Source organism: Lithobates pipiens, unplaced genomic scaffold (assembly GCF_037356315.1).
Source record: "Lithobates pipiens isolate NorthernLeopardFrog02 unplaced genomic scaffold, aLitPip1_a1.2 Scaffold_22, whole genome shotgun sequence".
Lineage (NCBI taxonomy): Eukaryota > Metazoa > Chordata > Amphibia > Anura > Ranidae > Lithobates > Lithobates pipiens.
In genome coordinates this window covers 122,393,780-122,420,132 of record NW_027507784.1, presented here as the reverse complement: position 1 = coordinate 122,420,132, position 26,353 = coordinate 122,393,780, and the positions used below count along the sequence as shown (strand labels likewise).

Genomic DNA, 26,353 nt, shown 5'->3' with positions numbered 1-26,353 from the left:
ATGATATAATGCCAATGACCAGACATCCCCAATGCAACCTATATCCTCATTTCAGCCTGGCTGCTCCTCAGCCAGGCCCCTCTGGTTCCCCATTAAAGAGACATCACCAGCAGTCTCATTCTCCAAAATAGTCAGCAAGCCCTTCGCTCACCTTGACCAAAGCTTTTTATTTACCTTTCCCACTGGAAGCCACGCCCTGGAGGGTTTGCCTCCAACAGCTGAACACCTACCACAAAGGGTGTGACCTCACAGCAGTAACAGGATGTGAATGCCCATATAAGGACAATACAATACAATAGAAGGTACCAATCAGACATGTATACATTCAAATAGTCAGTGACACAAACTGACTAAATGCTTTCAATGATGGAAACCATACAAAACCAATGAACGATGACTATAATTCCATTGATAGAAATCCCTAATATATACATTGTTCCAGAGAACAATGTATACTTGGATTATTCTACATCTCTTGTGAATGGAAAGCTATCTACAGATGTGCACTGCCCATCTCCATGTGCTGATCAGACACAGCAGAGACAATGAGCACACATCCGCACACAACCAATCCCCGCAGAGCAAGCATATGTCCCCAGACGATCGTCTGTACAATGTACAGGGGCCCTTTTGCTGGCGGACATACCCCCACTCCGCAAACACCTTTTTTTTCCAAGCCCAAGATATTATCCACTACCTAACGGATCTCAACCAGCGTCAGTCTGCCCCAGTCCGCTCTTTTAGAGCGGGCTGGGGGAGAATGAACACAGGAGGACTCTTATGACAATACATATAATAAATACATCTAAAATTTTCCACAACAAGACCAAGTTGCGGCCTTGGAGATTTGGGCCATGGAGGCTTGGTGATGCACTGCCCATGAAGCAGCCCTGGTGGAGTGCGCTTTCAACGCTGTCTGTCCTTTCCTAGTACATTCAGGCAACAGAAACAAAACATCTGTTTTGCGAACCTGAGCAGTTGCCTTCAATACATTTTGACTCCTCTCACTACATCCAAAGAATGTAGTGACTCTTCCTTAGAACAGGGTTCTGGGGAAAAAAACAAAGGTAAAACATCCTGGTTTAGGTGAAAACCTGAAAACCTTTGGCAGAAAGCTAGGATGAGGATGCAATAATACCCTATCCTTGTGAACGATTAAATATGGCTCTTTACAAGAAAGAGGCACCAACTCTGATAACCTTCTTGCAGAAGAAATGGCTACCAGAAAAACTAGCTTCCTTGTCAAAAAGGACAAAAGGAATATGTCGTATCGATTCAAAAGGCTGTTTCTGTAATGCTGATAGAACTAAATTCAAGTCCCAAGGTTTCAGGGGTGCTCTAACTTATGGATTAAGCCGCGTTACCACCTGTATAAAGCTTCAGACAAAAGAGTGCAAAGCAAGCAGATGTTGAAACAATACCAATAAGGCCGAGACGTGGCCCTTGATAATACTCAAGGCCAGTTTCATCTCTAACCCCATCTACAGAAAGGCAAGGATTCTACCCATGACATACTTTATAGGATGCCAACTCCTGGATTCACACCAGTAAACATATGCTTTCCAGACTCTATAATAAATGATTCTGGAAGCTGGCTTCCTTGCATTAATCAAAGTAGATATCACTGAACCTGAAAGCCCACATTTCTTCAGAATGTGGGTTTCAACAGCCAAACTGTTAAATTTAGCGTTTGTAAAGGAGGATGGAACACTGGTCCCTGCGATAGCAGATCTATATGTGGTGGTAGGGGCCATGGGGCCCCTACCACCATCTTTACCATTTCTGCATACCAAAGATCTTCCGGGCCACAAAAACTATCAACTTTTTTGCACGCTTGCTGTTGCGAAGAAATCGAGGTAGCAACAGAATAGGAGAGAAAGCATAAATCAGTGAGAACTGATCCCATCGGGTCACCAATGCATCTGTTCCACATGCGAGTAGATCCCTGTTTCTTAAAGTTGTTGACTTTGTTGTTGAAACTGGACGCAAACAGAAACAGATTTAAGTTTGTGATACCCTATCTTTGGCATATAGCCAGGAAGATGTCAGGGTGAAGGGATCATTCCCCTGGGAACAATTGCTGGAGACTAAGTAGTCCGCCTGCCAGTTCTCTACTCCTGGAATGAAGATAGCCGATATGCACGGCACATGCATTTCTGTCTAGGTTAGGATCTGGATTACCTCTCCCTGGTCTGCCGGTTCTGGACCATTTCCCTTGGACCAACGTCTCTTCCAGGACTGCTCCCCAACCTGAAAGGCTGGCATCTGTTACCACCTTCCAGGTAACTGGTAAGAAGGATTTCCCCTTCTGCACACTCTTGATTATCCTCCAACTGAGGCTCTGATGCACTTTTGGTGACAAATGCATTGGAAAATCTAGTGCTTGAATCTTCTTGTTCCAAGCCGACAATATATTGTTTTGAAGCAGTCTCGACTGAAACTGAGCATAGGGAACTGCTTCGAATGAAGCCACCATCTTCCCCAACAACCTCATACAAAAGGCGGATAGAAGGACCCTTCTCTGCCCTGACCCCCTGAACCAGCTCCTTTATGGCACAGATTTTTGCCTGGAGCAAGAACACCCTCTTCTGGGCTGTATCTATAATCAGACCCAAGTACTTTAATCTTCTTACTGGTTTTAAAGATGATCTCTATAGATTGAGGACCAAGGTATTCCAGGAAGTTGACTATGGCAACCATACTTTGGTCCCGATGGTCTACCAACCAGTCTATCAAGAGCAGGTCTTCTAGGTATGCAATTATCGTTATACCTTGAATCCTTAATCTGGCCAGAAATTTTGTAAATACCCAAGGTGCAGTAGCTAGCACAAAAGGCAAAGCTACAAACTGAAAATTACGTTTTTCTACTTCGAAACACAGATATTTCTGGTGAGCAGGGAAAATTGGTACATGCAAGTATACATGCTTGATGTCGATTGATGCCAGAAGTTCTCCTTCTTGTAGGACGGAGACTACCGATCGGATTGATTTCATGCGAAAAGAGCAAATTTTCAGGAACCAGTTTAGATCTTTCAGGTCTAGAATGGGCCGGACGTCTCCATTTGGTTTTGGCACCATGAAAAGGTTTGAACAAAACCCCAACCCTTGCTCTTCCGTGGGGACCATCATGATCACTTTTTGTGACAAAAGTCGGCCTAACGCCAGATAGAGAGACATCTTTTTCTCTGGATCTTTGGGGACCTTTGACATGAGGAAATGGGAATTCTCAAAACTCTAGTTTGTAACCTAGAGCTATTGTGGAGACCACCCATCTGTCTCAAAAATTCTTCCTGCCCGACCCTTGAGAACTTCAGAAGTCTTCCCCCCATTCGAACGAGTGGGAAGCCCCTTCATAAGGAGACTTTAGCATTAGGTCTTGTGGGTTTCCTCGCCCGGGATTTTTGTCCCTAGTGTTGACCCGAGATTTACCTCTTGAACCTGATGGTGGAGGCTGCCGCGACTGCCTGGAGGCTGCTGCCCCTGGCACTGGAAAAAGAGCCCGTTTAATGAGAGACATTTTCTTAACTGGCAAAAGGGTACTTTTTCCACTTGATATTTTTTGGATATATTTGTCCAAATCATCCCCAAACAGCTTTTCACCATGGAAAGAAAAACCAGCCAAGAGCTTTTTGTATGGCGCTTCGGCTCAACCTTTCAACAATAAGATTCTACGCATATGCATAAACCTAAGCACAAGGCGAGAGGTTTGAAGAATAGAATCTCTGCTCGCGTCAATTGCAAAACACAAAGATGCTGGCAGCTCCGCTAACTCCTGGGCCTGCTGTTCAGGTAAAATCTTGAGCACCTGTTTCAAATGGTCTTGAGGGATTGAAATACCCCAATTGCCACCACTGCAGGTTGCGCCACTGAACCTGCCAAGGAAAATACATCTTTTAATCAGTTGGATCCGTTAACATTTGAGCATAGTCAACCTGAGAAGTCAAACTTTTATTCAGTGGATATAGCAGCATCAATTGCTGGTATACTCCATATTTAGTGAATTTTTCCTTTTAGGAGGGGAAAAATGCTTATCTGGGTGATCCCACTCAGAATATATAAGCTTTTCCAGCAATGAATGTACAGGGAAGGTGGCAAGGCTTGAGGAGGCTTTAGTGAACTTAAACAAGAAGGGGGCTCTTCAACTGACTCAGTTAAGGGTAGCTTAAATGTGGAGTGGACCATTTTAGTAAGAGAATGCACCAGCAACTTCTCAGCATGTGAAGCTGAAGAAGGTCCTTCCCCACTTGATCCCTCAAAAGAGGAGCCAGTCTCTCCATGGTCCCCTGAGGGGGATTAATTCTCCCCCCCCCCCCCCCAACTGTTCCTCTGAGGATCCTGGGTGGTAGAAGGGGACCTAATGCGCTTTCTACGATTAAAGTCACTAACTTTTCCTCTAATCCACTGTTAGTTGAGGAAAAAACCTCCTCAGTTACACAGACAGTGGCTGAAGTGTCAGAAGCAATTGCAGCCCCTGATGACCCCGATGGCTCACTCTGACCAGCCTCCCTAGATCTTTCAAGGGGATGGTGTTGAAGAGGGGGGGTCCTTAGGGCCTGAGGGTGACCCTTTTGTGCCCTTATCTTTTGCGGTATTTGTACCATTCCCTCTGGTTATGGTGCCAAACACAAAGGCAGAGGTACAGCCAAGAAAAGGCACCTACTGCTGTAATAGCAATAAATAAAAAATAAAAAAAGCAATAGTCCAGCAACTGCTGCTAATCTGATGCAAAGTAAATGTGTCCTGGGAATGCCTGTATCAACCAACACTCTCATGTGACCCGTCTGCTCTGTGTCCCTCCTTTAGCTGTATGCACCTGAAAAAAAAGGTGCACTTTATAGCTACATAGTCCACTTTGGAGGAGCTGAAGCACGCCGACAAGGCCCACCCCCTTATCTCCAACCGTCCACCGCACCCTCCTCCCACATCTTTGTCAAAGATGCAGCTTTGCTGCACGAGTAGGCTCCAATTCGCCGGATCGTATATGGAGGAGGGCTGGGGTGGAGGAGAGTTGCCCGATGGAGGACCGCCATAATGGCAGCAGGAGCGGAACGGCACACCGGCGACTGAGCCACGCTTCCTCTGCCTCCTGGGGTGAAGATTCCCAAAAGGAAAAAATCCCCCTTCCTTGCATCTTACCTGGGGCTTGGGCTGGAGGAAGCATGCAGCTTGACACAGAGGCGAGACTGACAAGCATAGAATCAGGTACGTGTTCTTGGGGACTATAGGCATGACAACATTTACTTTAAAGAAATAACGACAAGAATTCGAAAAATTCCTTAGGAATCTCCCTTACGTTATGCAGGGCTCAGTTAAAAAAAAAACCTTCAGGGACTGGGGCCCCTTTTTAATTGGGGGATCCACAGCCCTGGGCCTGTAAAAAGCACCCCACCAGGAAAATGGCTGGAAAAAAAACAAATACTGGATCCAGGGGTCCAGCTCTCTAAAAAGAGAAGCGTTACAGGTAAAACCTTGTTTCTTCAGACACGAGGCCCTGGTACAATTCAATTCGGTCTGGAAGAGACACTTCAAATGGATCTGGTTGCACGGCTTGCCCAAGCAAGGAATATTCCAGTGGAGCTCAGCACAGTACATCTTTACTCATGACCAACATCTAAGACACTGCCGAAAAAACGGAGGTACTCCCAGTAAGGGGAGGGGTTATATGGACAATTGAACTTCATGTCTAGGTAGTGTCAGTGTCCATCACCTGAAGGTGCCATATAACCCATACAGTAATTACTGTGGCTCTGTGTCCCGCGATGTACAATAAATAAATAAGCATTTCATTTTTCTGTTCCCCAGTTTTGTCCCTCATGCAGCCAACATATGAGTAGTAATAAATACCTGTAGACCTGGTCAGTGCATCCCTATTTCTATCTCCATCCAGTTGTGATAAGGTACTGTCCAAGCAGAGACCAATTTTTTTGAATATTAAATCTTCTGTGACCAGTGTGTTCTTTAACACATCAGTGAAAATCTTCAAAAGACGCTGACAAGAACCTTGCAGTTGGTCCCTGAAAAAAAAAAAAAAACGACCAGTTATTCACTCCAGTCATTGACTCAATAGTTAGACAACAATGGTCAAAAATATCAGTTTTCTACAGCCTTCAGATGATAGCACTACAAGACCAAACTTAATTACCGAACAAGTCAAATTTGTCTTGCATCTAGATTTTTCTTTTAACATCTACATACACATGCAAAAAAAAAAAAAAAAAAAAAAAGAAAGAAAAAATGGCTTAGAAGCCATTTTTTTTCACCCAAAGGAACCATCACAACATTTCTCTGCTATCCTCAACTAACATTAGTTATCACCTTACATGTGCTGGCTATCAAATAAACTATAAGTGCTTCTATGTAAAATGCATTAAATGTGTTGCATATTGAAATCACAATTAAACATATAACAATGTAACTTATATTGTCGCATTGCATTTAACATAGGTATGCGCTGCTTGTATAAGTGAGACCAAAAGCTTAAGGTAGCATATGTACTTTAAAGTTTCCCCATAAAAATACCACCACACAAATCTCAACTTACCACTCCTGTCGCGTTCTCTTTACTTCAGCCTGAAGTATGGTTTCCAAATTTTTTCCTTCTTGGTTCTCCCTTTCTCTGGTTTCCACAATCGTTTCCATCTGAGATTGCAACCCATCCATCTCATTCGTTAAGAAAGAGACCTTTTCCTGCAACTGAGAATTTCGGACGATGGAAAAAAGTGTCAAAAAGCTGATCATGACCAATACATGTTTGCTAAAGAGAATTCTGTAGTCTGGGACTGTGACAAAGCGATCTGTACAAAAAAATGTTGATTCTTCCCCCTTGTATTTGCTAGGAAAGCAACATAACACCTGGTATGCTTTATTGGAATTGTGCACAGTATCATGCATTTGTAAAACTGGCAGAAACTGAATACAATAAAGGCAGCACTTGTGAATGGAGAATGCAGTGTGTATTATTGACAGCTTCACTTGGAGCCTAGTCACCACGACAACAGCTTGGAAGCTTAGAAAACCCAAACACAAAAAAGCTCCCACCTCTTTGCTTCAAGAATCATTTTACATGCTACCTGATTAACTTCACAGGCTGTCACCTTGAAATAAAAAAAGGAAACTGCTTACCACATCGCTGCAGTTCACCTGGCAAGCTGGGCAAATAAAAATCGCAGCCAGTCCCCTTGTTACAGCAAGTAAATTAATTTACCCAAATAGATTTACAAGCCCCCCTCCCACCCCATTAGTACAAACACAAACGCAGTTAGGGTGCATGTACATATACACAAATGTTCTTTGCCTTACAAACATTAAAAGGATTCCAAGCAGAATAAGATTTGTTAAAGAGACAAGGAAACCGAGAATTATTCGTCTATCAAGGCTCACTCTTGGGGTTCATGTCGACAGGCGTTCTTCTAAAATGCAGTTAACAAGCTTTGCTTGAAGCTTTAAATGCACCTCAATAGAACATGTGGCATCCAAAGAAACAGTTCAATGCAAGTCTGAACTGCCATGTGTACTGCTCCTTTAAAGCAAACAGAATTTTGCTGACCCGTGTTTAGGCATGCATTCGAAAACACACTTCAAGAGAAAGAACCAACGCCCCAAATCATCATTATGGTGATGAGCCAACGTTTCATTAAGAACCAAGGTTCACAACGTGCTTTGGCAATTCGGGCAGTCAGATGAATGCCTAAACTTTAGCCTGTTTTCCCCCGGTTGGCAGGAGCTGTGCATCACACTTCATACACTCATGGTGTTCCTTGGAACCACTGACAACTTGGGGAATCATAGCTTCTTTTAAACAAAGGGGCAAGGATAGCAGGGACATCACTGCCTATATATAGTCAACCACCAGGCATGGGTTGTTGGGAAGAGGCACTGAGACAAGGTGCTTTGATACAGGTGGACCCATGTTAAAGGCATGTGGCCTGGTATGGTTTAGGAGGGTGGACATCCAGGTTGCATGCTTGAAATATGGGTTTGGTATTGATTTAGGTTAAACTCGCATGTATTTATATTTCAATCTATTTATTGAACATCTGAAAAAAGTATAAAAACAAAAAGACTATACAGTCACCATACAGTTTTCAGGGTATCCATAAAGAATAGATAAAATTGCGTATACAACATCGATTGGGAACGGCAATAAGTTTGCCATGTCACATAATCATGGTATATCCAAGGTAGATCAGTTGTTCTCACTGACCAAAAGGTTCAAGTTGAAATATTCTAAAAAAGTACAGAGATTAAAGAGTACAAGATTTACTGTATGCAACTATGAAACCACATTGTAGAGAATAAGCAGCAAACTATCCTAAAATAAAAGGGTGGGGGGGATAAAAGGAAGAAAAGAGTACAAGACTAGCCAGAAGGGAGTCTCCAAAACCTTACTCATCCATTGACATATTCACGGTTGTCATGTCTTGTCAAATTAAGTTTGGGTATCATGGAAGGTGCAGGAACATTTATCAATTATGATCCCATCTAACATAATTAAAAAACATTACTGACTGGCTCCAACACCACGTGATGGAAAATCTTGCAGCCAAAATCATGAGATTAGGCAATTGGTTTTCTGTAGAATACCACTATCCAGTTTTTAAACAAGCAATCTCTGGAGTTTTGGTCATGTGCACTCCTGATACCGAGCACATGACGTTAAATATTCCAAAAATCTGGTTACCTAGGGGAGGAGGGTTAGCAACATGATGGGTAGGTTATGTCCCTTACCTGCCGATCCCTGGACACTTGCAGAGCCGTGCAAGGTGTTGGGAGGGCGGTAAATGTCATTTATCGCCCCTTCCTATGATGAATGAACACGAGTGATTACTACAGATTTTAAAAAGTTATGTTAAGGTCTCTTTTCCAGTGATCCATGTAAGGGAGTTTACGATCGGTCTATTACCCACTTGGCGCCCAAGCTATTTTGTGGGCTTTGTGGTGGTATATCTGAATGATGCCTGAGGTTACAGACATCATTCAGATATCGGCATTTTCAGACGGCGATTCCCTGCACCATAAGAACAATCATAGTGGCTGTTCCACCACTTGATCGTTCTTACGGGCGGCAGGAGGGGACGCCCTCCCTCCCGCCGCGCTCCGATGCTTCTACCGACTCACCGCTTCCATCGGTGAGTCAGTCACAGGATCCGCTGGCCCCCGGATGATATCAGAGATTTCCGGAGGACAAGATGGTCCCCGGAGTCTCTATGATCGTTCGGAGGCCGGGCGCAATGTTATGACGTCACGCCCGGCCTCTGCATTCAAATTAACAGCAACACTATGGCTGGGAAGCCAGGATCGTTTGTTTATTTTTTGATTTAGGCTTCCCAGCCTAGAGGTGAGATGTGGGGTCTTATTAACCCCATATCTCACTGTAAAGAGGTCCGATCATGCCATATTCCTATTCCAAGGGATGTTCACATTCCTTGTAATAGGAATAAAAGTAATCAATTTTTTTTTTTTTTTTTTTTTTAAAGTGTCAAACTAAAAAAATAAAATTAACAATATAAAAATAAAAAATACATTTAAAGCGCCCCTGTCCCAGTGAGCTCGTACGCAGAAGCGAAAGCATACGCAAGTGCCGCCCACATATGAAAACTGTGTTTAAACCACGCGCGAGGTATCGCCGTGAACGTTAGAGCGAGAGCAATAATTCTAGCCCTAGACCTCCTCTAACTCAAAACATGTAACCAGTAAAAAAAAATTGAAAGCGTTGCCTATGGGGATTTTAAATACCAACGTTTGGCGCTATTCCACGAGCACGTACAATTTTGAAGTGTGAACTCTTGGGTATTTACTCGGCGTATCTTCCTCTTTCACATTATGCAAAAAAAAAAAAATTAGGCTAACTTTACTTTTTTTTTTCTTCTGAAAAAAAACGTGTTCGAAAAATTGCTGCGCAAATACCGTGCAAGATAAAAAGTTGCAATGACCGTCGTTGTATTCTCTAGGGTCTTTGCTAAAAAAACATATATAATGTTTGGGGGTTCTATGTAATTTTCTACCAAAAAAATTAGGAATTGTACATGTAGGAGAGAAATGTCAGAATTGGCCTGGATGCAAAGTGGTTAAAAGGACTATACAAGGAGGAAAATTCAGCACTTCACCAGGTCTCTAGTTTTGCATGAACTTTCAAATAGTGTCAAAGATAAGCAAGGTTTAGTTTATCCCTAAGGTAAGAGGTAATCTGACTAAAATGAAATAATTGTAGTGGGGAAACCAAAATTATTTTTTTTTAAAACAAAGAAGCCATTAATGACAGCTGTAAAACTAATTTGCCGCAGGTTTAAGACCTTTCCTTAGTCAGTACTACGCTTTTTTTTACACATACACACACACAATGCAATCAGGCCTTCCCAAGAGCCATAATATAGAAAAAAGAAAAATGGGAATGGGATTGCTGCACAAAAACACTTTAAATATAAAGATTTAAAAAGACATCAAAATGACAAGATATTCATTGTAACAGTTTCAGGCTTAGGCAGAGAACGCCCTAGATGAGGCTCTTAGCTGATTGTGTTCTTGTGTGGTGTCCGGAGTCTGAGACACCTGTAGACTTTTTCGCTTGAATGTTAGATTATGTTATGTAGTAAAAATGAATTTTGTATAATTACTTAGTCACTAATTGATTCCAGATCGCTTAATGATGTGCAAGAGCTATATACTCAGTTTTGTAGATGGTCATTTGTAGGTATTTCGTCAGTGAAGGTCGTTATCTGCCCAAGCCCAAAACTTACCATGAATACCATGTCATTTTGATGTTTTTTTTTTATATTTCTATTAAAGTATTTGCGTGCAGAAATCCCATTTTCTAGAATATATACACACACATTGTGTGTGAATATTATATATTATATATATCTCCCCATCTATAGATCTATCTCTAGATATATACACATATAGAGGCTAGCTATGAGCCCTCACCAACAACACAACCGTCCAGTTAGGAATTAACCATTAAGTGTCATGTAAATTTCACTTTAAGCTCAATTTATTATGTTGCAGACTACATTCCAGACTCTATAATCCCACCAATCCCATAGTTACTTGTTCTTTAATAGCATTGGTGTTACAGACCTGATGTACTAGCTTTTTATGCTCTTCCAGTTTTTCCATCAAGACTTCCTTCTCCTTGATAAGCTCACCATGCACCTTTTCAGAGTCTATAATAAATTGTTCTTCAATCCCTTGCATAGCAGATTTTTTCTCTGTGATAAACTCTTCCTAAGGAAAGATCAGTGCCACCATGTTGAAAACTCCAAGAAACATTTTGATTTACAGACTCCCCTAGCCATGCAACACCCTCCACAATTATGTATACATAATAGCGCATTTCTGATCTGGGTACAGTACTGGATGTGTTTATGATTATTGTACAAAACATTTAAATGTGTTCATTGTGTAAAGCAAGGGAGAAATATTAAGGAAAAAAATAAAATCAAACTGTACTTTGCCGCCTTCATAGTATGAGAACGGAATCAAAGTTATATGGGGGGAGAGAGAGAGAGAGAAAGAGAATGACCCGTAAAAAGTTCACATAACCAGCTCTCCTTCAAATATGAAGCTCTCACCTCATGGGAGCCGTTTCTCTGTAATAGTGTGTGTGTGTGTGTGTGTGTGTGTGTACGTGTGTGTACGTGTGTGTGTGTGTACGTGTGTGTGTGTGTACGTGTGTGTGTGTGTATGTGTGTGTGTACGTGTGTGTGTGTGTGTACGTGTGTACGTGTACGTGTATGTGTGTGTGTGTGTGTGTGTGTACGTGTGTGTGTGTGTGTACGTGTGTGTGTGTGTGTACGTGTGTGTGTGTGTACGTACAGTATATACAAACACACACACACACACACACACTCGTGAAGTGCTATGCCTAAAGCTGGCCATACACAACTCCTTTTCTGCTGGTTGAACAAAATTAAGTGTCTATTTCCCCATTCACGCAACTCGATATGTGGATGGAGGAATCCCTCCAATGCCTTTGTATTTTGACAGTGGGGAGATTTCCCTGCTGTCAGAATACACTCATCAGCACAGCCTGCTATAGCAAGCAGCACTGAGCGTGAGAAAAGTTTCCAACAGGGTGGTTGTGCACATAACTAGCATGCACACAACTAGATCAAAATTCAACCAGTCCCTTCTGAACTGGCTGAATTTCGATCCATGTATGAAAATCAGTCTGTATATGCAGTGAATCATGCTTGTTCTACTCACTGTGGAACCCAAGGGGTTAATACTCTGCATTGTGTATAAAGGCTATGTGATCCCATCTCTTCTGCTCCCCACCTCTTTCCAATGTTCCCAATATATTTCCTGATAATACTGAGCCAGGGGACAGGCTGCACATGCTCAGTTTGGTTTGTATTGCTAGAGTTTTTCTTGGAAGAGTGCATGTGATCAGCACAGCAACAAGCGTTACAAGTCACAAGGCTGCTTTATACTGCTGATGAGAAAAGGTATTCAGCAGTTTATATTTACTAAAAAAAAAAAAAATGCATTTCCATGTTCTGTGGGAGACCTGATATAGTGAATGCAGGTTCTGGGTTAAGTAACCAGACTTCCCATGATCCATAAGAAAAGAAAATTCCAAGTCCTTCCATACCGTATTTCTGATATTGAAATACTCATTGTAAGATATCTACACTATACCTTTAGTTGAGCGATCTGTTGTTCCAGTAACATCTCAGACTGACATTTCAACAACTCAATCTCTTCTTGCAATTGCAAAAGCTGATTAGATTTGTTTTGTAGCTCTGTAGACAAAACCTGGAGTTGGTTGTTGAGTTCTGTAATAACAAGCTGAAAAGAAATGCTCCTTAAAAATGGAAGGAAAGTAGGCAACAGTAACCATATAAAGGGTTTATATAGCTAGAGAATATATTTTATATATACAGTGGGGGGGGGACAAAGTATTCAGACCCCCTTACATTTTTCATTCTTTGTTATATTGCAGCCATTTGCTAAAATCATTTAGGTTATTTTTTTTCCCTCAATGTACACACAGCACCCCATATTGACAGAAAAACACAAAAATGTTGAAATTTTTGCAGATTAAAAAAAAGAAAAAGAAAAAAAACGATCTCACATGATCCTAAGTATTCAGATCCTTTGCTGTGACACTCCTATTTAACTCAGGTGCTGTCCATTTCTTCTAATCCTCCTTGAGATGGTTCTACATCTTCATTTGAGTCCAACTGTGTTTGATTATACTGATTGGACTTGATTAGGAAAGCCACACACATGTCTACATAAGACCTTACAGCTCACAGTGCATGTCAGAGCAAATGAGAATCATGAGGTCAAAGGAACTGCCTGAAGAGCTCAGACAGAATTGTGGCAAGGCACAAATCTGACCAAAAAAAATGCTGCTGCACTTAAGGTTCCTAAGAGCACAGTGGTCTCCATAATCCTTAAATGGAAGACATCCAGGATGACCAGAAGCCTTCCTAGAGCTGGCCGTCCGGCCAAACTGAGCTATCGAGGGAGAAGAGCCTTGGTGAGATAGGTAAATAAGAACCCAAAGATCACTGTGGCTGAGCTCCAGAGATTCAGTCGGCAGATGGGAGAAAGTTGTAGAAAGACAACCATCACTGCAGACCTCCACCAGTCAGGGCTTTATGTCAGAGTGGCCCGACGGAACCCTCTCCTCAGTGCAAGACAAATAAAAGCCCACATGGAGTTTGCTTAAAAAAAAAAAAGAAAGAAAGAAACACCTGAAGGACTCCAAGATGGTGAGAAATAAGATTCTTTGGTCTGATGAGACCAAGCTAGAACTTTTTGGCCTTAATTCTAAGCGGTATGTGTGGAGAAAACCAGGCACTGCTCATCACCTGTCCAATACAGTCCTAACAGTGAAGCATGGTGGTGGCGAGCTGGAGGCATCCCATCACAGACCCACGGTACACTGTGACAAAGTCATCTGTACTCTGGTCATACGTGTGCCCCGGAGCATTGGGCTCACCGGTCGCCCCTGGAGCCTGATGGGCATGTCATGGCCGACCCAGCGTGTAGCTAGGGTCTGCACACGCTCGATGGCCAGGCAGGGGAGACTACAAGTATCTAGATTATCCAGCCTGTTACCCAGCCGGCTGTTGATAGAAGATCACAGGATCTTAAAATCTTGCGCAAAAGGCCAAAAAAAAAAAAAAACAAGAAAAAATCCCCAGGACCGAAGGTCCCGGCAAGGAGCCTAGGTCCTTCTTCACTAGGCAGAAAAAAACTGAGTTGCAGTAAGCAGGCTGAGGGGTTATTACCAGAGGGACCTGTACAGTTCTGTTTTTCACATATATTACATGTTCTGCCTAGTCCTCTCCTGAAGGTGGCATAATAACTCTACGGTCAAGATTAATGGAGCTGTGTCCGTCAAACGAAAGAGAAAAGTGTATACTTTTTTAAAGTGCACTTGTAAGACCGCTGCACAAATACGGTGTGACAAAAAGTATTGCAACAAAACTATTTTTGCATTGATACATGTCCCTTGGGGCAGTACCCAGGTGCTCACACTCTTTATGGGAATAACTTGCATATAAGCATTTAAAATGAGCATTTTTGATTTTTCATAGTCGTGTCCCATAGACTTTAGCAGTGTTCGCACATATTTTCTGCATGTTAGCAGTGTTCTGGTGCGAACCAAACTGGGGGGTGCTCGGCTCATTACTAATAATATTTATATAACATCAAAGACAGAAGTCAAAATCATTGAAAAAGACATAACATTCTATTAACTGACCTCTTGCTTCTGCCGCTCGTCTGTCAGCTTCATAAGCTCATCTTGCAATGTCTGCGTTTGCTGCTGAACCTCTATCTTGTGCAGGTTGCTCAGCTCTTGAAGGGCAAGCTTGTTGTGGTCTTCCATTCTAAAAACCTCTTCTTTCAAAGCATCCAAAGCCCGGCTTTTATCAAAATCAAGCTGTAAACGCTGTTGATCAAGTTTCTCTTTAAGGTCATCCTTAAACATATAAAAAATAGTTGTTTTAACACATTAAAAAAAAAAAGTTTAAAAAACAAACAAAACATTTACAAAGAAACTAAGAAAATAGCTGAAAGCACATCAACCTGCAGCAATGCAAAAAAAGTTTTCCATCCCTCATCTCCAAACTACGGCCCTCCAGTTTTATGCGGAACTACACGTCCCATGAGGCATTGTAAAACTCTTACATTCACAGACATGACTAGGCATGAGGGAAATTATAGTTTAAACCATGGGTCTTCAAACTATGGCCCTCAAGTTGTTCAGGAACTACAATTCCCATCATGCCTAGTCATGTCTGTGAATGTCAGAGTTTTACAATGCCTCATGGGATGTGTAGTTTCACAACAGCTGGAGGGCCATAGTTTGAGGATCTCTGGTTTAAACCATTGGTATACTACAGGGATATGCAATTAGCGGCCCTCCAGCTGTTGCAGAACTACAAGTCCCATAAGGCATAGCAAGACTGACAGCCACAAGCATGACACTCAGAGGCAGAGGCATGATGGGAGTTGTAGTTTTGCAACAGCTGGAGGTCCGCTAATTGCATATCCCTGGTATACTATATATCCGCCACTAGTCAATCTGTTAAATTGGCCTAGAATAATACATTTTATTTCATGTCATACAGTGCGATTATCATCTACTTCCTGTACCAAGTTCACACCATTGGTTTCCATGTGACCATGTTCCCAGCAGGTACAGCATCCTATTCAAATGAATGTGCAAAACCACCATGCTTTTTCCCCCTTTGGCTGCAGGTAATGCAGCCAATCCAAATGGGTTGCTGTGTCCATGTAAAACACAGGGGAAAAGGTCCCTGCACCTTCTCTAAAATCGTAGCTGCAGGGAAACTAACAGTCATTGGCATGTGTGTGCTACGAACAGCAGCGCGCTTTAGCTGGTGAAGTGTGCGATTTAGGCTTCGTTCTTGCCTCCGCAGGCAAAACGCACAGCTCTTTTGCAGACAGGGGTGCACTTCCTAATGACTCCCCATGCATAAAAAAATAAAAAATAGCGCATTTGTGACTGCATGAAACCACATGGTGCAAAACCACCACGCAGAGTACCTGTGGCCGTGGTTTTGAAAAGATGCAGGGACTTTTGCCATGCGTTTTCTGCAGGTACAGCAGCACATTCAAATTAAAAAGCTGCTGTGCCCACGCAAATGCGGCATGCGGGGAACGCAGAGATGTGAACCTAGCCTAAAGCCCCATACACACCATCAGATTTTTTTTTTTCTCCTTCAAATTTATCCAAACCATATCCGTGTCCCGACCGGAGCGCGCTGATGTACGTTAGAATGGCGCGGCTGGGAAAATGGGCGTACAGGTACCTTTAAATTGGCCACCGTGCCATTGCGTGTGCGCCAGCTGGGACCTCCGTGAGTCGGGTTTTGGGTTCCGTAGACTCCATCGACGCGGAATACCTGAAATCGTCTCACGGGGGGGGGGGTTTGGGGGGAAGAGAGATGCTAATGTAAACAAGCATCTCCCCATTCTGCCTAGTAACAGTGTCACTGATCTCTGCTCCCTGTGATCGGGAGCAGAGATCAGTGACATGTCGCACATAGCCACATCACCCCACAGTTGGAAACATGCCCCAGGACACACTTAACCCCTACACTGCCACCTAGTGGTTAACCCCTTCACTGCCCATGTCATTTACACAGGAATCAGTGCATTTGCACCGATTGCTGTATAAACGTCAATGGTCCCAAAAATGTCTGATGTGTCTGTCATAATGTCGCAGTCACAAAAAAATAAAAAAACAAAAACAAACCACAGATCACTGCCATCGCTAGTAAAAAATAAAAAAATTATTATTTAGATGCTAGACCTGCAGCCACTCATTGACTTTCTACAATGTTAAGTTGTAGTTGTATCAGAGAAGATATGAAGGATATGCTTGCTGCTTGCAAAACACCAAAGGACATCATCACTGCCTAGGCAAAGTCACTTAAGGTCAAGGACCATTTTAAATTAAAATGCAATGCTTTTTTTTTTTTTTTTTTTATAAAAAATTATAAAAAAGCCCCAGCTTATAAGCTATAATCAGCACTAGGAGGTGCGGGGATCGCCACTAAACCAGCAGCCTGCAGACTGGATCGGATCATGCTGCGGGAAACAGCGGGGAATACAAGAAAACAAAAAGAAACCCGCGCAGCAGCACTGTACAACATGCGCCCAGCAGCAGTCTCCCAGGCCCAAGATGGCGGCAGAGAGAGGGGACACAGCACGCGGCGGCGGCTGTGTCTGGACAACAAACCCCGGGTAAGGTGCAAGAGAGGGGGCCCCGAGTGGGGTAGCCCATAGGTCAAGCAGCAATCCCCCCAGACCACTCAACAACCAGGGCAGACAGCCATGGAGAACAGCTCCCAGGCAAAGAAGCAGCAGCAGCCTCACCCGACTAAGATGGCGCCGATACAGGGAGCCTGAGGACAAGGGAGTTACCAGCCACAACAGCCAGGCTTCCCCCATTCAGATAAGGTAACACAGGACAGCACAGACAGGGACCTAATCTCATCCCAGTCCCAGGAAGAGCCACTTAAACCACAGGGCGCACAGTCAGATGTCTCCCATTACTCCGGATAGGGCATTAAAGTATGCAGACTCCCCAGCCTCCTCCACAGACAAAATGGCAGAATTAGCCGAGGTGGCCCTGAGCCAAAGCAGCTCGGTGCAACCTCAACCACCTATATAGGCAACTACATATTCAGGAGATGCGGTCCTCTTGGCTAGATTCTCCTCATTCCTGCAACAGGAACTATCGAAAGCCTGCACACTTATCACAACTGGATTAAAAGTGGATTTTCAAAATATAGTGGAGAGGCTAGACACGATAGAATCCAAAATGGATGGCACCGTGAAGAGGGTTAACCAAAACACCAGAATGATCTGTTCCCTACAAGACCAACTAGATCAGGCGAATGCGAGGACCTGGAAAAAAGATCTAGGAGAGGCAACTTTCGAGTGTGGGGCATTCCGGAGTCAGTGGAAGGCCCCGCAGAAGACGCTATACACTCCTTGATGAAGAATCTGATACCAGACATTTCCTCTCACCAGCTGGAATTAGAGTTCACAGAGCCCTGACAGCACCAAGACAAAAATGGCCTGCCCTGTGACGTTATAGTTAAACCACATTTCTATCAGATTAAAGAAAAGATAATGACGGAGGCTAGAATTAAAGCAGATATCTCACTTTTGGGAAACAAAGTCCAGATCTTCGCAGATATCTCTTAAGATGATCCAAAAAAATAAAAATAAAAAAAAACACACACACACACACACACAAACTGAAGCCTCTACTAACCCAGCTGATCAACTGCCATATTAAATATCGTTGGTCATTTCCATTCCGATTGTCCTTTACTTATAGAGGGAAATCCCACTCCTTCGTCAGCTTCAAGTCCGGCGAGGAGTTGCTCCTGGAGTTGGGACTGATCACTAAGGACTCATCTCTCTCCAATACCCTCAACACTAACAATCGCCCGGTCTCCCCCGATCACCTGAAGATCTGGATCCAGGAGGTCTCCACCAATCACCTGAACATTCCCAAAAAAAGGCCTCCGGGTCTTTGCTCCATATTATGGGACTAACCTCCCTACATTCGGGCACAGTCCAACCTTGAAGACTTCAATACGGATGACGGACAGCCCCAATTTTGTTTAGCAGTGTTCCATAAGGGACTTTAGCTCATTAAATTACCAGATGATTACATCTCCCCCCCGTGGAGTGATCATGATTGCGATTGTGGACTTTTTTTTATCTAACATTTATGACACCATGCCCGGTCATCCCTTCCAGACGGCACCAGAGATAGGCTGGGGTGGAAACGCATGCCACTAGTGGTGAACTTCCCCCTACCCTGAGAGTGGAGGCAACTTCACAAAATAAGGGGGTTCGGCACCCCCACGGTTGCACTGATTTACAGTGCACAGGTATTTTTTTTTTCACGTTAGCCATGTTAGACATGTTAATGAGTTATTATGGCTTAACCAAAGACGTACTGACGTACTTTCCAAGCTTTCTTCCCTGTGGTGCACTCCCGCCCCAGGATGGGGACCAACATGATAAACTGAGAGGACCCTTTGCAGAACCATTGAGGTTCCTAAAATGCAAGTACAGTCCACTGAACCCATATGACCAGTAGATCTTCCACAAAATATACCATCTTAACACAATGTGCAGGGCCTTAACTCCCCTATTAAAAGGCCTTTCAACATTATTATAAAATGGGTATAGATATACTACAGGAGACACTTCTCACGGACTTCTGACCCTAAATATCTACATACACGATACCCCAGTGTCTTTTTATCCAATGGACCAGATAAAAAAAAAAAAGGGAAGTAGCTATTTGCATTGCTAAGAAGATCCCATTCATGCCCACCAACATCATAACGGAGGAGGGTCGCTATATTATGGCAACGGGAAAACCAACAAAAATGTAATCACCCTACTCTATTATGCTCCCAAACACAGGGCAAACAATTCCTACGCTCAATGCCAACAGCGTCCATGCCTCACGTGGAGAGACACATGAACAAAGCGGAGAAATAGCATGCCTACTACACAGCTACGACTTGAGCGACATATGGAGGGACGCGCACCCCACTGCCAGGGGTTACACATTCTAGTCCCACGTACGTAAAATGTACTCCCGTATAGATCACCTATTCACATTACCCCCACTTCTCTCGTGTCACATCGGCTACAATTCTCCCCATGGCATGGTCAGACCTCTCCTTGATTCAAGTCACACTAACGAACCTATGGACAAAACCACAAACATCTCCTTGGCAACTTAAGGACTCCTTACTAAAATGACCCCATTATTGCCAGGGAGGTACAAGTGGCCCTTCAAGGCTGTTTTCAGGACAATCCCCCCTCGTCCTCCACCCCAATCATGATTTCGGCAGCACATAGGGCCACTATCCACAGCAAATTGATACAACTAGCTTCCAGAGTGAAAAGAGCGTGAAAACAAACCATCAGCAAACAAAACGAGGCGTTGCAAGGCCTTATGCGCGAATAAAGGGCCAAACAGCATCTTGACCTTAGAGACCAGATTGACGCAGCCCGCATGGCCCTAAAATTTGAGTCTCACTACAAAAGCAGAAAAATACATTAGGTGGTTGAGACATCAATATTACACTATGGGAGATATACCCAAAAACTTTTAGCAAGGAAACTCACTCCCAGACCATTTACACCTGCCCTACCTAGGTTGCGACTACAAAACGGCCTGACAACCCAGAATCCTCAGTTAATACTGTAGGCATTTTTCACTTTTTACTCTAAACTATACGATTCACCCACCCTCTTGGTAAGGATAAATCAGAGGAGCTCCTCCGAGACGTTGCGCTCCCTACACTAGATCAAGATCATGCAGAGTTTAAAGGACGCAGAATTTACCACAGGAGAAGTAGCAGCAGCTATTAAATATCTAAAGCCATCCAAAGCACGAGGCCCAGATGGATTATCTGGTCACTATTATCACAAATATACAGAGATTCTAACCCCACATCTATTCTCTTTCTACAATAAAAAAAAAAAAAAAAAAAAAAGTTTCCCCTTTGCCATTACATGAAAACAGTGCTTTCATTCATATTTTACCCAAACCAAAGACCATGGGGACTGTGCAAACTATCGTCCGATATCACTAATAAATGTAGACCTCAAGATAATGACAAAGATCCTCATTTATATCAAAATACATCAATCCTGACCAGGTAGGGTTCATTCCCAATAGACAAGCCCCAGACCAGAAGGATAATCGATATATTCGGCCTGAATTCGGGATGGGATGGACGCCAGAGGGGGGGGCACTACTGATCTCATTAGACCTACACAAGGCCTTCGACTCCCTATCCTAGGATTATCCATTCTTTATTTTAGAGCGTTATGGGTTTGGGCCGAAATTCTTGACGACACTTAAAATCATATAGAATGCCCCCACAGCACACTTAGTAGTCAAGGGCTATCACTCACTAAATACATACATATACAGGAACCAGACATGGATGCCCACTATCCACCATACTGTTTATTATGGTACTAGAAACATTAGCCATCAAAATATGAGGCCATCCAGATGAACAGGGAGTTCACTGAGGAGATCACAAACATAAATGTGCGTTGTTCGCGGATGACTTCTTGTTACTTATCTCTTCTCTTCCCCAGTCACCTCTTTGCCCACACTAAACATAATATTAAAACATTTCACATCAATCACAGGCCAGCAAGTAAATCATTCAAAATCCCAAGAACTGAATATATCTTTACCAGCACATATAATCCGAGCGTTACGAAGCTCGTATTCCTTTAAATGGCAGAACGAGGCCCTCCCATATCTAGGAATCTTTAACTCCATACAAACGAAACTACCCTCCTCTGTTTAAAAAATTAGCAGAGGACCTGAAAAGATGGTCAAACAACCCCCCATCATGGTTCGGTCGATTGTACTCTGTTAAAATGACCATTTTACCAAAGATTTTGTATCTGTTCCGGATTCTCCCAATAGCAAGATCCGATCTGGGGAAGTTTCAGAAAAAAAACTGCTGGAATTTATATGGGGAAACAAAAGACCCAGGGTGAATAGACAAACATATACACAAAAACTGAATGGGGGCCTGGGGGGTACCAGATCTGATTACTACCACGCAGCGCAACTGTCCCAATGATTCGATTCCACACACACACACACACGACAGTCCAAACCACTCTGGATGACAATGGAATCCTCCTTGTATCCAAACAGAGAAGTCACTTAATGTGGATGAAAGGGAGAGATAGGCTGACAATTTTGTGCCCGATTCTATCCTTCTCTTTAAAATCGATGGGACAGATGATTGGTAGCTACATACAAATTTAAATCCCCACACACCCCATCGGCCCCATTGTTCAATAATCCTTCATTCACCCCGCGTCTTCACCCCCAGGAATTTACATGGTGGACCAACAAAGGTCTGCTTCGAATAGCGGACTTGTGTGACCATAGAGGTGCTCTGTTGAAACAGGTCCTCCAGGAAAAGAACCATCTCCCAAATTCAGAACTATATCGCTATACTCAGATAGCCCTAGCATCATTAAATCACACTTCGGATCTAACTACATCCACCCCAATGGAAAATTTTTGCAGGACCCTCGACAGACACACTGGTCACATATCGCAGATCTATAGTATTTTAACCTCGACTTTTCAAAAACTGTTTTATATGCAAAAATGGAGCAAAATATAGAAATCAACTTAGAAGCTGAGGAATGGTGCAAAATGACACAAAATGAATCTAAATCATACACCTCGCTGATAGAGGCAAACTACAAGATCTTGATGAGGTGGTATATGGTCCCAGCAAGGGTTGCAACCTTTGTCCCGGGGGGCCTCCCCACAGGGCTTCGGGGTATGTACTATAGACGGCACCATGTTTCATGTTGGATATGCACAATTTCATATATTCACTGACTCAGGCGAATCTTACTAATGATTACTTACTGCAGGCACTGTTGGGACGCCCAGTGGAGGGGACTTCGAGGCACTCAAAGCAATTCATTGCTTTCATATTTGTTACAGCAAGAATAGCGATTGCCAAATCTTGGAAATCCCCAATGATCTCTTTTCACCTGCTAAAATCGAAACCATCGTGGATAATGGGGAACGAACGCCTCTCTGCAATTTTAAATAAGATAGCTTGGTTCAATAAAATATGGGACCCCTGGATCAACTACCCCTTGCCCACATAATGAGATGGGAGTGGCTCAGGGGGTGCACCCTCCCCACTGTCCCCTACCCTTCTCTTCTCTCTTTTCTATCTTCCGGAGCTGGCCTTCGGGGGCCCACAGACTAATCGGGGCCCCCGGGCCCACTTAGAAGATAATCTAGTTGGTCACACCTAACAGAGGTGACAGAGGGAGAAGGGGCCTCCCCTCACAGTTCTCAGTGTCATGTTGAAGCACACTTGTGCACCATCTAGGAGGAGGGTCCTTCTTGTTTTCTATTTTGGGTTTCATTTTGTTGTATTGTCTGGTACAGGTCTATCCTCAATGAATAAATCTAAAGTGGGGGCAGGGATACGTGACATGACTTGTAAACATACTGAGTGGCCCACTTTAAAGTGGAGGGCCACCTCAAAAAAAAAAAAAAAAAAAAAGAAAGAAAAATAAAAAAAAAAAAAAATAAGAAGAAGAGCATTAATATTCTTAAAGAAAATAAAAAAAAAAATTGTTTACCTTGCCAGAAATCCCTGTTGCTAGGCAGTCTTCCTAATCTGCCTTCTTCCTGCTGCTCGGTGATCTTAGTCTTCTCCCCTCCTCCGCGTTGTCTTCTGGGTAATGGGGCGCGCTGTGTTCTGGGAACTGTGTGTTCCCCAACACCGCGTGTCCCATTCACAAAGCGCAGCGCGACTCGCGCATGCGCAGTAGGAAACGGGCAGTGAAGCCGCAAGGCTCCACAGCCTGTTTCCCTTAGTGAGGATGGCAGCGCTGGGACCCGAGAGACATGTCAGCCTCGGCGGCCGACATTGCGGGCACCCTGGAAAGCTAAGTCTCCTTATTAAAAGTCAGCTACTTTTGTTTCAGCTGCTGACTTTAAAAAAAAAAAAAAAAAAAAAAATTACGGCTGAAACACCACTTTAATGACCACAGGCCTACGGTCCCATTTGCCGTTTTTCATGGTACAATGACTGGTCTCTCTATGAAATCATGTTCTGAACAAACTGTTTCATTTCAATTTCTGCCACCGTCTGCTTTCCCCAACAGTATTGGGAAGAGGATGTGTATCACGTACAATATCAACAGCTCTGCCGTACCCAAGCCCCACTATCCTGGACGTGCAGGGCTAGCGCAAAATCTGTTTTTTCACCCGACTGTGCATTGTGTTGCTTCCCAGACCTTTGAGGCCTTGGTCATCGATGTCTCATCCTCTTTTGGGCGAGGCCAAAACTCCTTTTCTGCATTCAGGAGAGGGACGTTTAACGGCCCCTAAACTCTGCTGCTCCTAAATTCTGATAAAAGCCTATGTGAAAATGGACGCAGACTTTTATTGAGTGGAGTTCAGAGGCTTTGGAAAAAAAAAAACACCTAAAACGCACGTTGAGGAGCAGCAATGTACACGAGGCCCTACTCTTCAGCTGTGATGGCTTGTTACAACCATCAAACCCATGTCGTAGTACATTTGATGCTGTGATCAAGAATGCCATTGGGGGGGGGGGGGGGGGGTCAGAATGTACCCCTGCCTCATCATACAAAATCTAGGGAGAGGTCATCACTGGTAAGCCATGTGCTTTCATGGCAAACGGAACACACTAGTTTTCTGTTGCATGCATCTTTTGCCAGAAACCGCATGTCTCAATGAGTGAGGACCAGTCAGCCTGGGAATAGATTTTCCATCTATGACAGATATGCAACCCTCCTAAAGAGGGTTCTGCAGAGGCCTTTCCTCCAAAAGAATGACACTTAATATAATGCTAACATACTCACCCCTTGCTCCACAGCAAATGATGCTTCACTGGGTTTCGTTATGTCAGGAGCTTTCCTAGGCCTACAGCCTAGGTCAAGGTTAGGCAAAGCAATTCTTCAGCTGAGCTATTCAGTGTTTCTGTAGCACTCTGTGTGCTAAGGAGGAAGCAAAATGGTAAATGAGCACATCATGCGAGTTCTCTTCCCTTTATGGGAATTCGTTATGGTTTCACCTATTTTTCTCTGACCTTTTATTTTACTACCTTCTTACTAGTTCAGGTGCAATACCCATTAATCAGGGGAGTAATTTGCACAGATAGTGACCTCTTTCTAGGTCTTTTGTACCAGTCCGATTCTCTGTTTCCGCTCTCTGGTCTTGTTGGTAGTTTTTCCTATAGGTATGAGGCTTGGCCTCATACAGTACAGATTCAGGTCTTGGTCCTTCTGGCATCTTCCAGGTTGCAAGCAGTTTCCAATTTTCACTTTGGGCCCAATTGTAATTGTTGCTGCAGTTCATTCCCCCTATTACTGCTTGCTACAAACTGGGGCATATGGTGTAGAGGAAGTGTTGCCCTGGTGCTAGATGGCAATTGGTTTGCTGGTGTCCATTCCTGTAAAAACATGTGTCAAACACAAGGCCCGGGGGCCGAATCTAGCCCGCCAGGCCTTGTCATGTGGCCCTCACATCCAGTTTTGCAGCTGGAACGTGGCAGAACTCCATCCACCACCTCCAGCTCTTGCACGCCTTCTGTGTTTACAAGGGACAGCTTTGCTCGCAGAGGCTCCCAGATCTAACAGATCTCTTCACGCTCTCACAGCAGGGACAGATCTCCAGAATCTGAGTGAGAGAACAACCTCCTTGCAAGGTGAGGCAGAGCCGCCTACACAAGGAGATACTAGAGCCACCAGGTAGGAAAGCAATGCAAGGAAGCTTTGGGGGGGTGGGTGTTTAGGGTTTCATAGGGCAACCATACTGCTGATGTGGCCCACAATAAAATGGAGTTTGACACCCCTGCCCTATAGTATCGGTGAGTTACGGTGACCTTCAATAGACTCCAATAGAAAAGCTTTGCAGGACAAAAATCCTATATTTATGCATGTATATGATAAAGTAGTGTTTGAGACTCCCACTGTCAACACTTTTGTAAAAGTAAACATAAAGGGGTGAATTCAGAGAGTCTGAAGGGCTCTCTAGAGAATAAATGTAATGACTATGCAAAATGCAGTCATTGAAAAATATCAGTTGACTCATCAGATCAGCAAGAAAATCTAAAGCTTACCATAGAAGAACCTCTTACAAGCATTCAAGAATTTAACGAAATGCAAATTACGGTACTATGCAAAGAATATCCAATAGGTCACACTAGTTATCTTAGATATAAATAACAAACAGCATCCCCAGCCCCCAAACATCACTAGGTTCATGCAATACAACACTCATGTTAGGATCAGTAAGCAGTAAACGAGCATAATTAAAGAGGAAGCAAACCCTGATGGGTTTACTTCCTCTTTTATTCCCTGCAAAGGCAAAGCATATCGGACAACTATGCATCGCATAGTAGTCCATTATGTGTCACTTACCTGACACAGGAGCCAGAGAAGTCACCGCTGTCACCTGTAGTACGGCGCATCCATCTTCTCGGTGGGTCTCGCCGCTCCGCCGCTGTCATTCGGCGAAGCCGCGATGACGTCACTCACGCGCATGCGCACGGGAGTTGCCACTTGCGGCATGTCGCCGTTGACCATGGGGCGCTCAGTGCGCCGCTGTCTACAGCGCATGCGCCGTAGACAGCAGTGCCTGCCTTTCGGCAAAGGAACCTGCACGGTTTAGGAGATATTTCTTGGACCTACAGGTAAGCCTTAATCTAAGCTTACCTGTAGGTCAAAGTGTGTTGTAAGGGTTTACAACCACTTTAACCACTTTCAGACCGGACCA

The 26,353-nt window shown here is 43.7% G+C and overlaps 1 protein-coding gene across 6 annotated transcripts in view; it reads right to left on the bottom strand.

Annotated features, from left to right (window-relative positions):
* PCNT (pericentrin) overlaps window positions 1–26,353 on the bottom strand; it is a 293,476-nt gene that overhangs the window by 187,205 nt on the left and 79,918 nt on the right. For all 6 annotated transcript variants that reach the window (XM_077448179.1, XM_077448184.1, XM_077448180.1 and 3 more), the window contains 5 exons: window positions 14,720–14,938; window positions 12,640–12,789; window positions 11,077–11,223; window positions 6,542–6,693; window positions 5,845–6,014 (listed from right to left, as the gene is read on the bottom strand). In XM_077448179.1, the coding sequence (XP_077304305.1) occupies window positions 5,845–6,014; window positions 6,542–6,693; window positions 11,077–11,223; window positions 12,640–12,789; window positions 14,720–14,938 (838 nt within the window). The remainder of the gene's footprint in view (window positions 1–5,844; window positions 6,015–6,541; window positions 6,694–11,076; window positions 11,224–12,639; window positions 12,790–14,719; window positions 14,939–26,353) is intronic.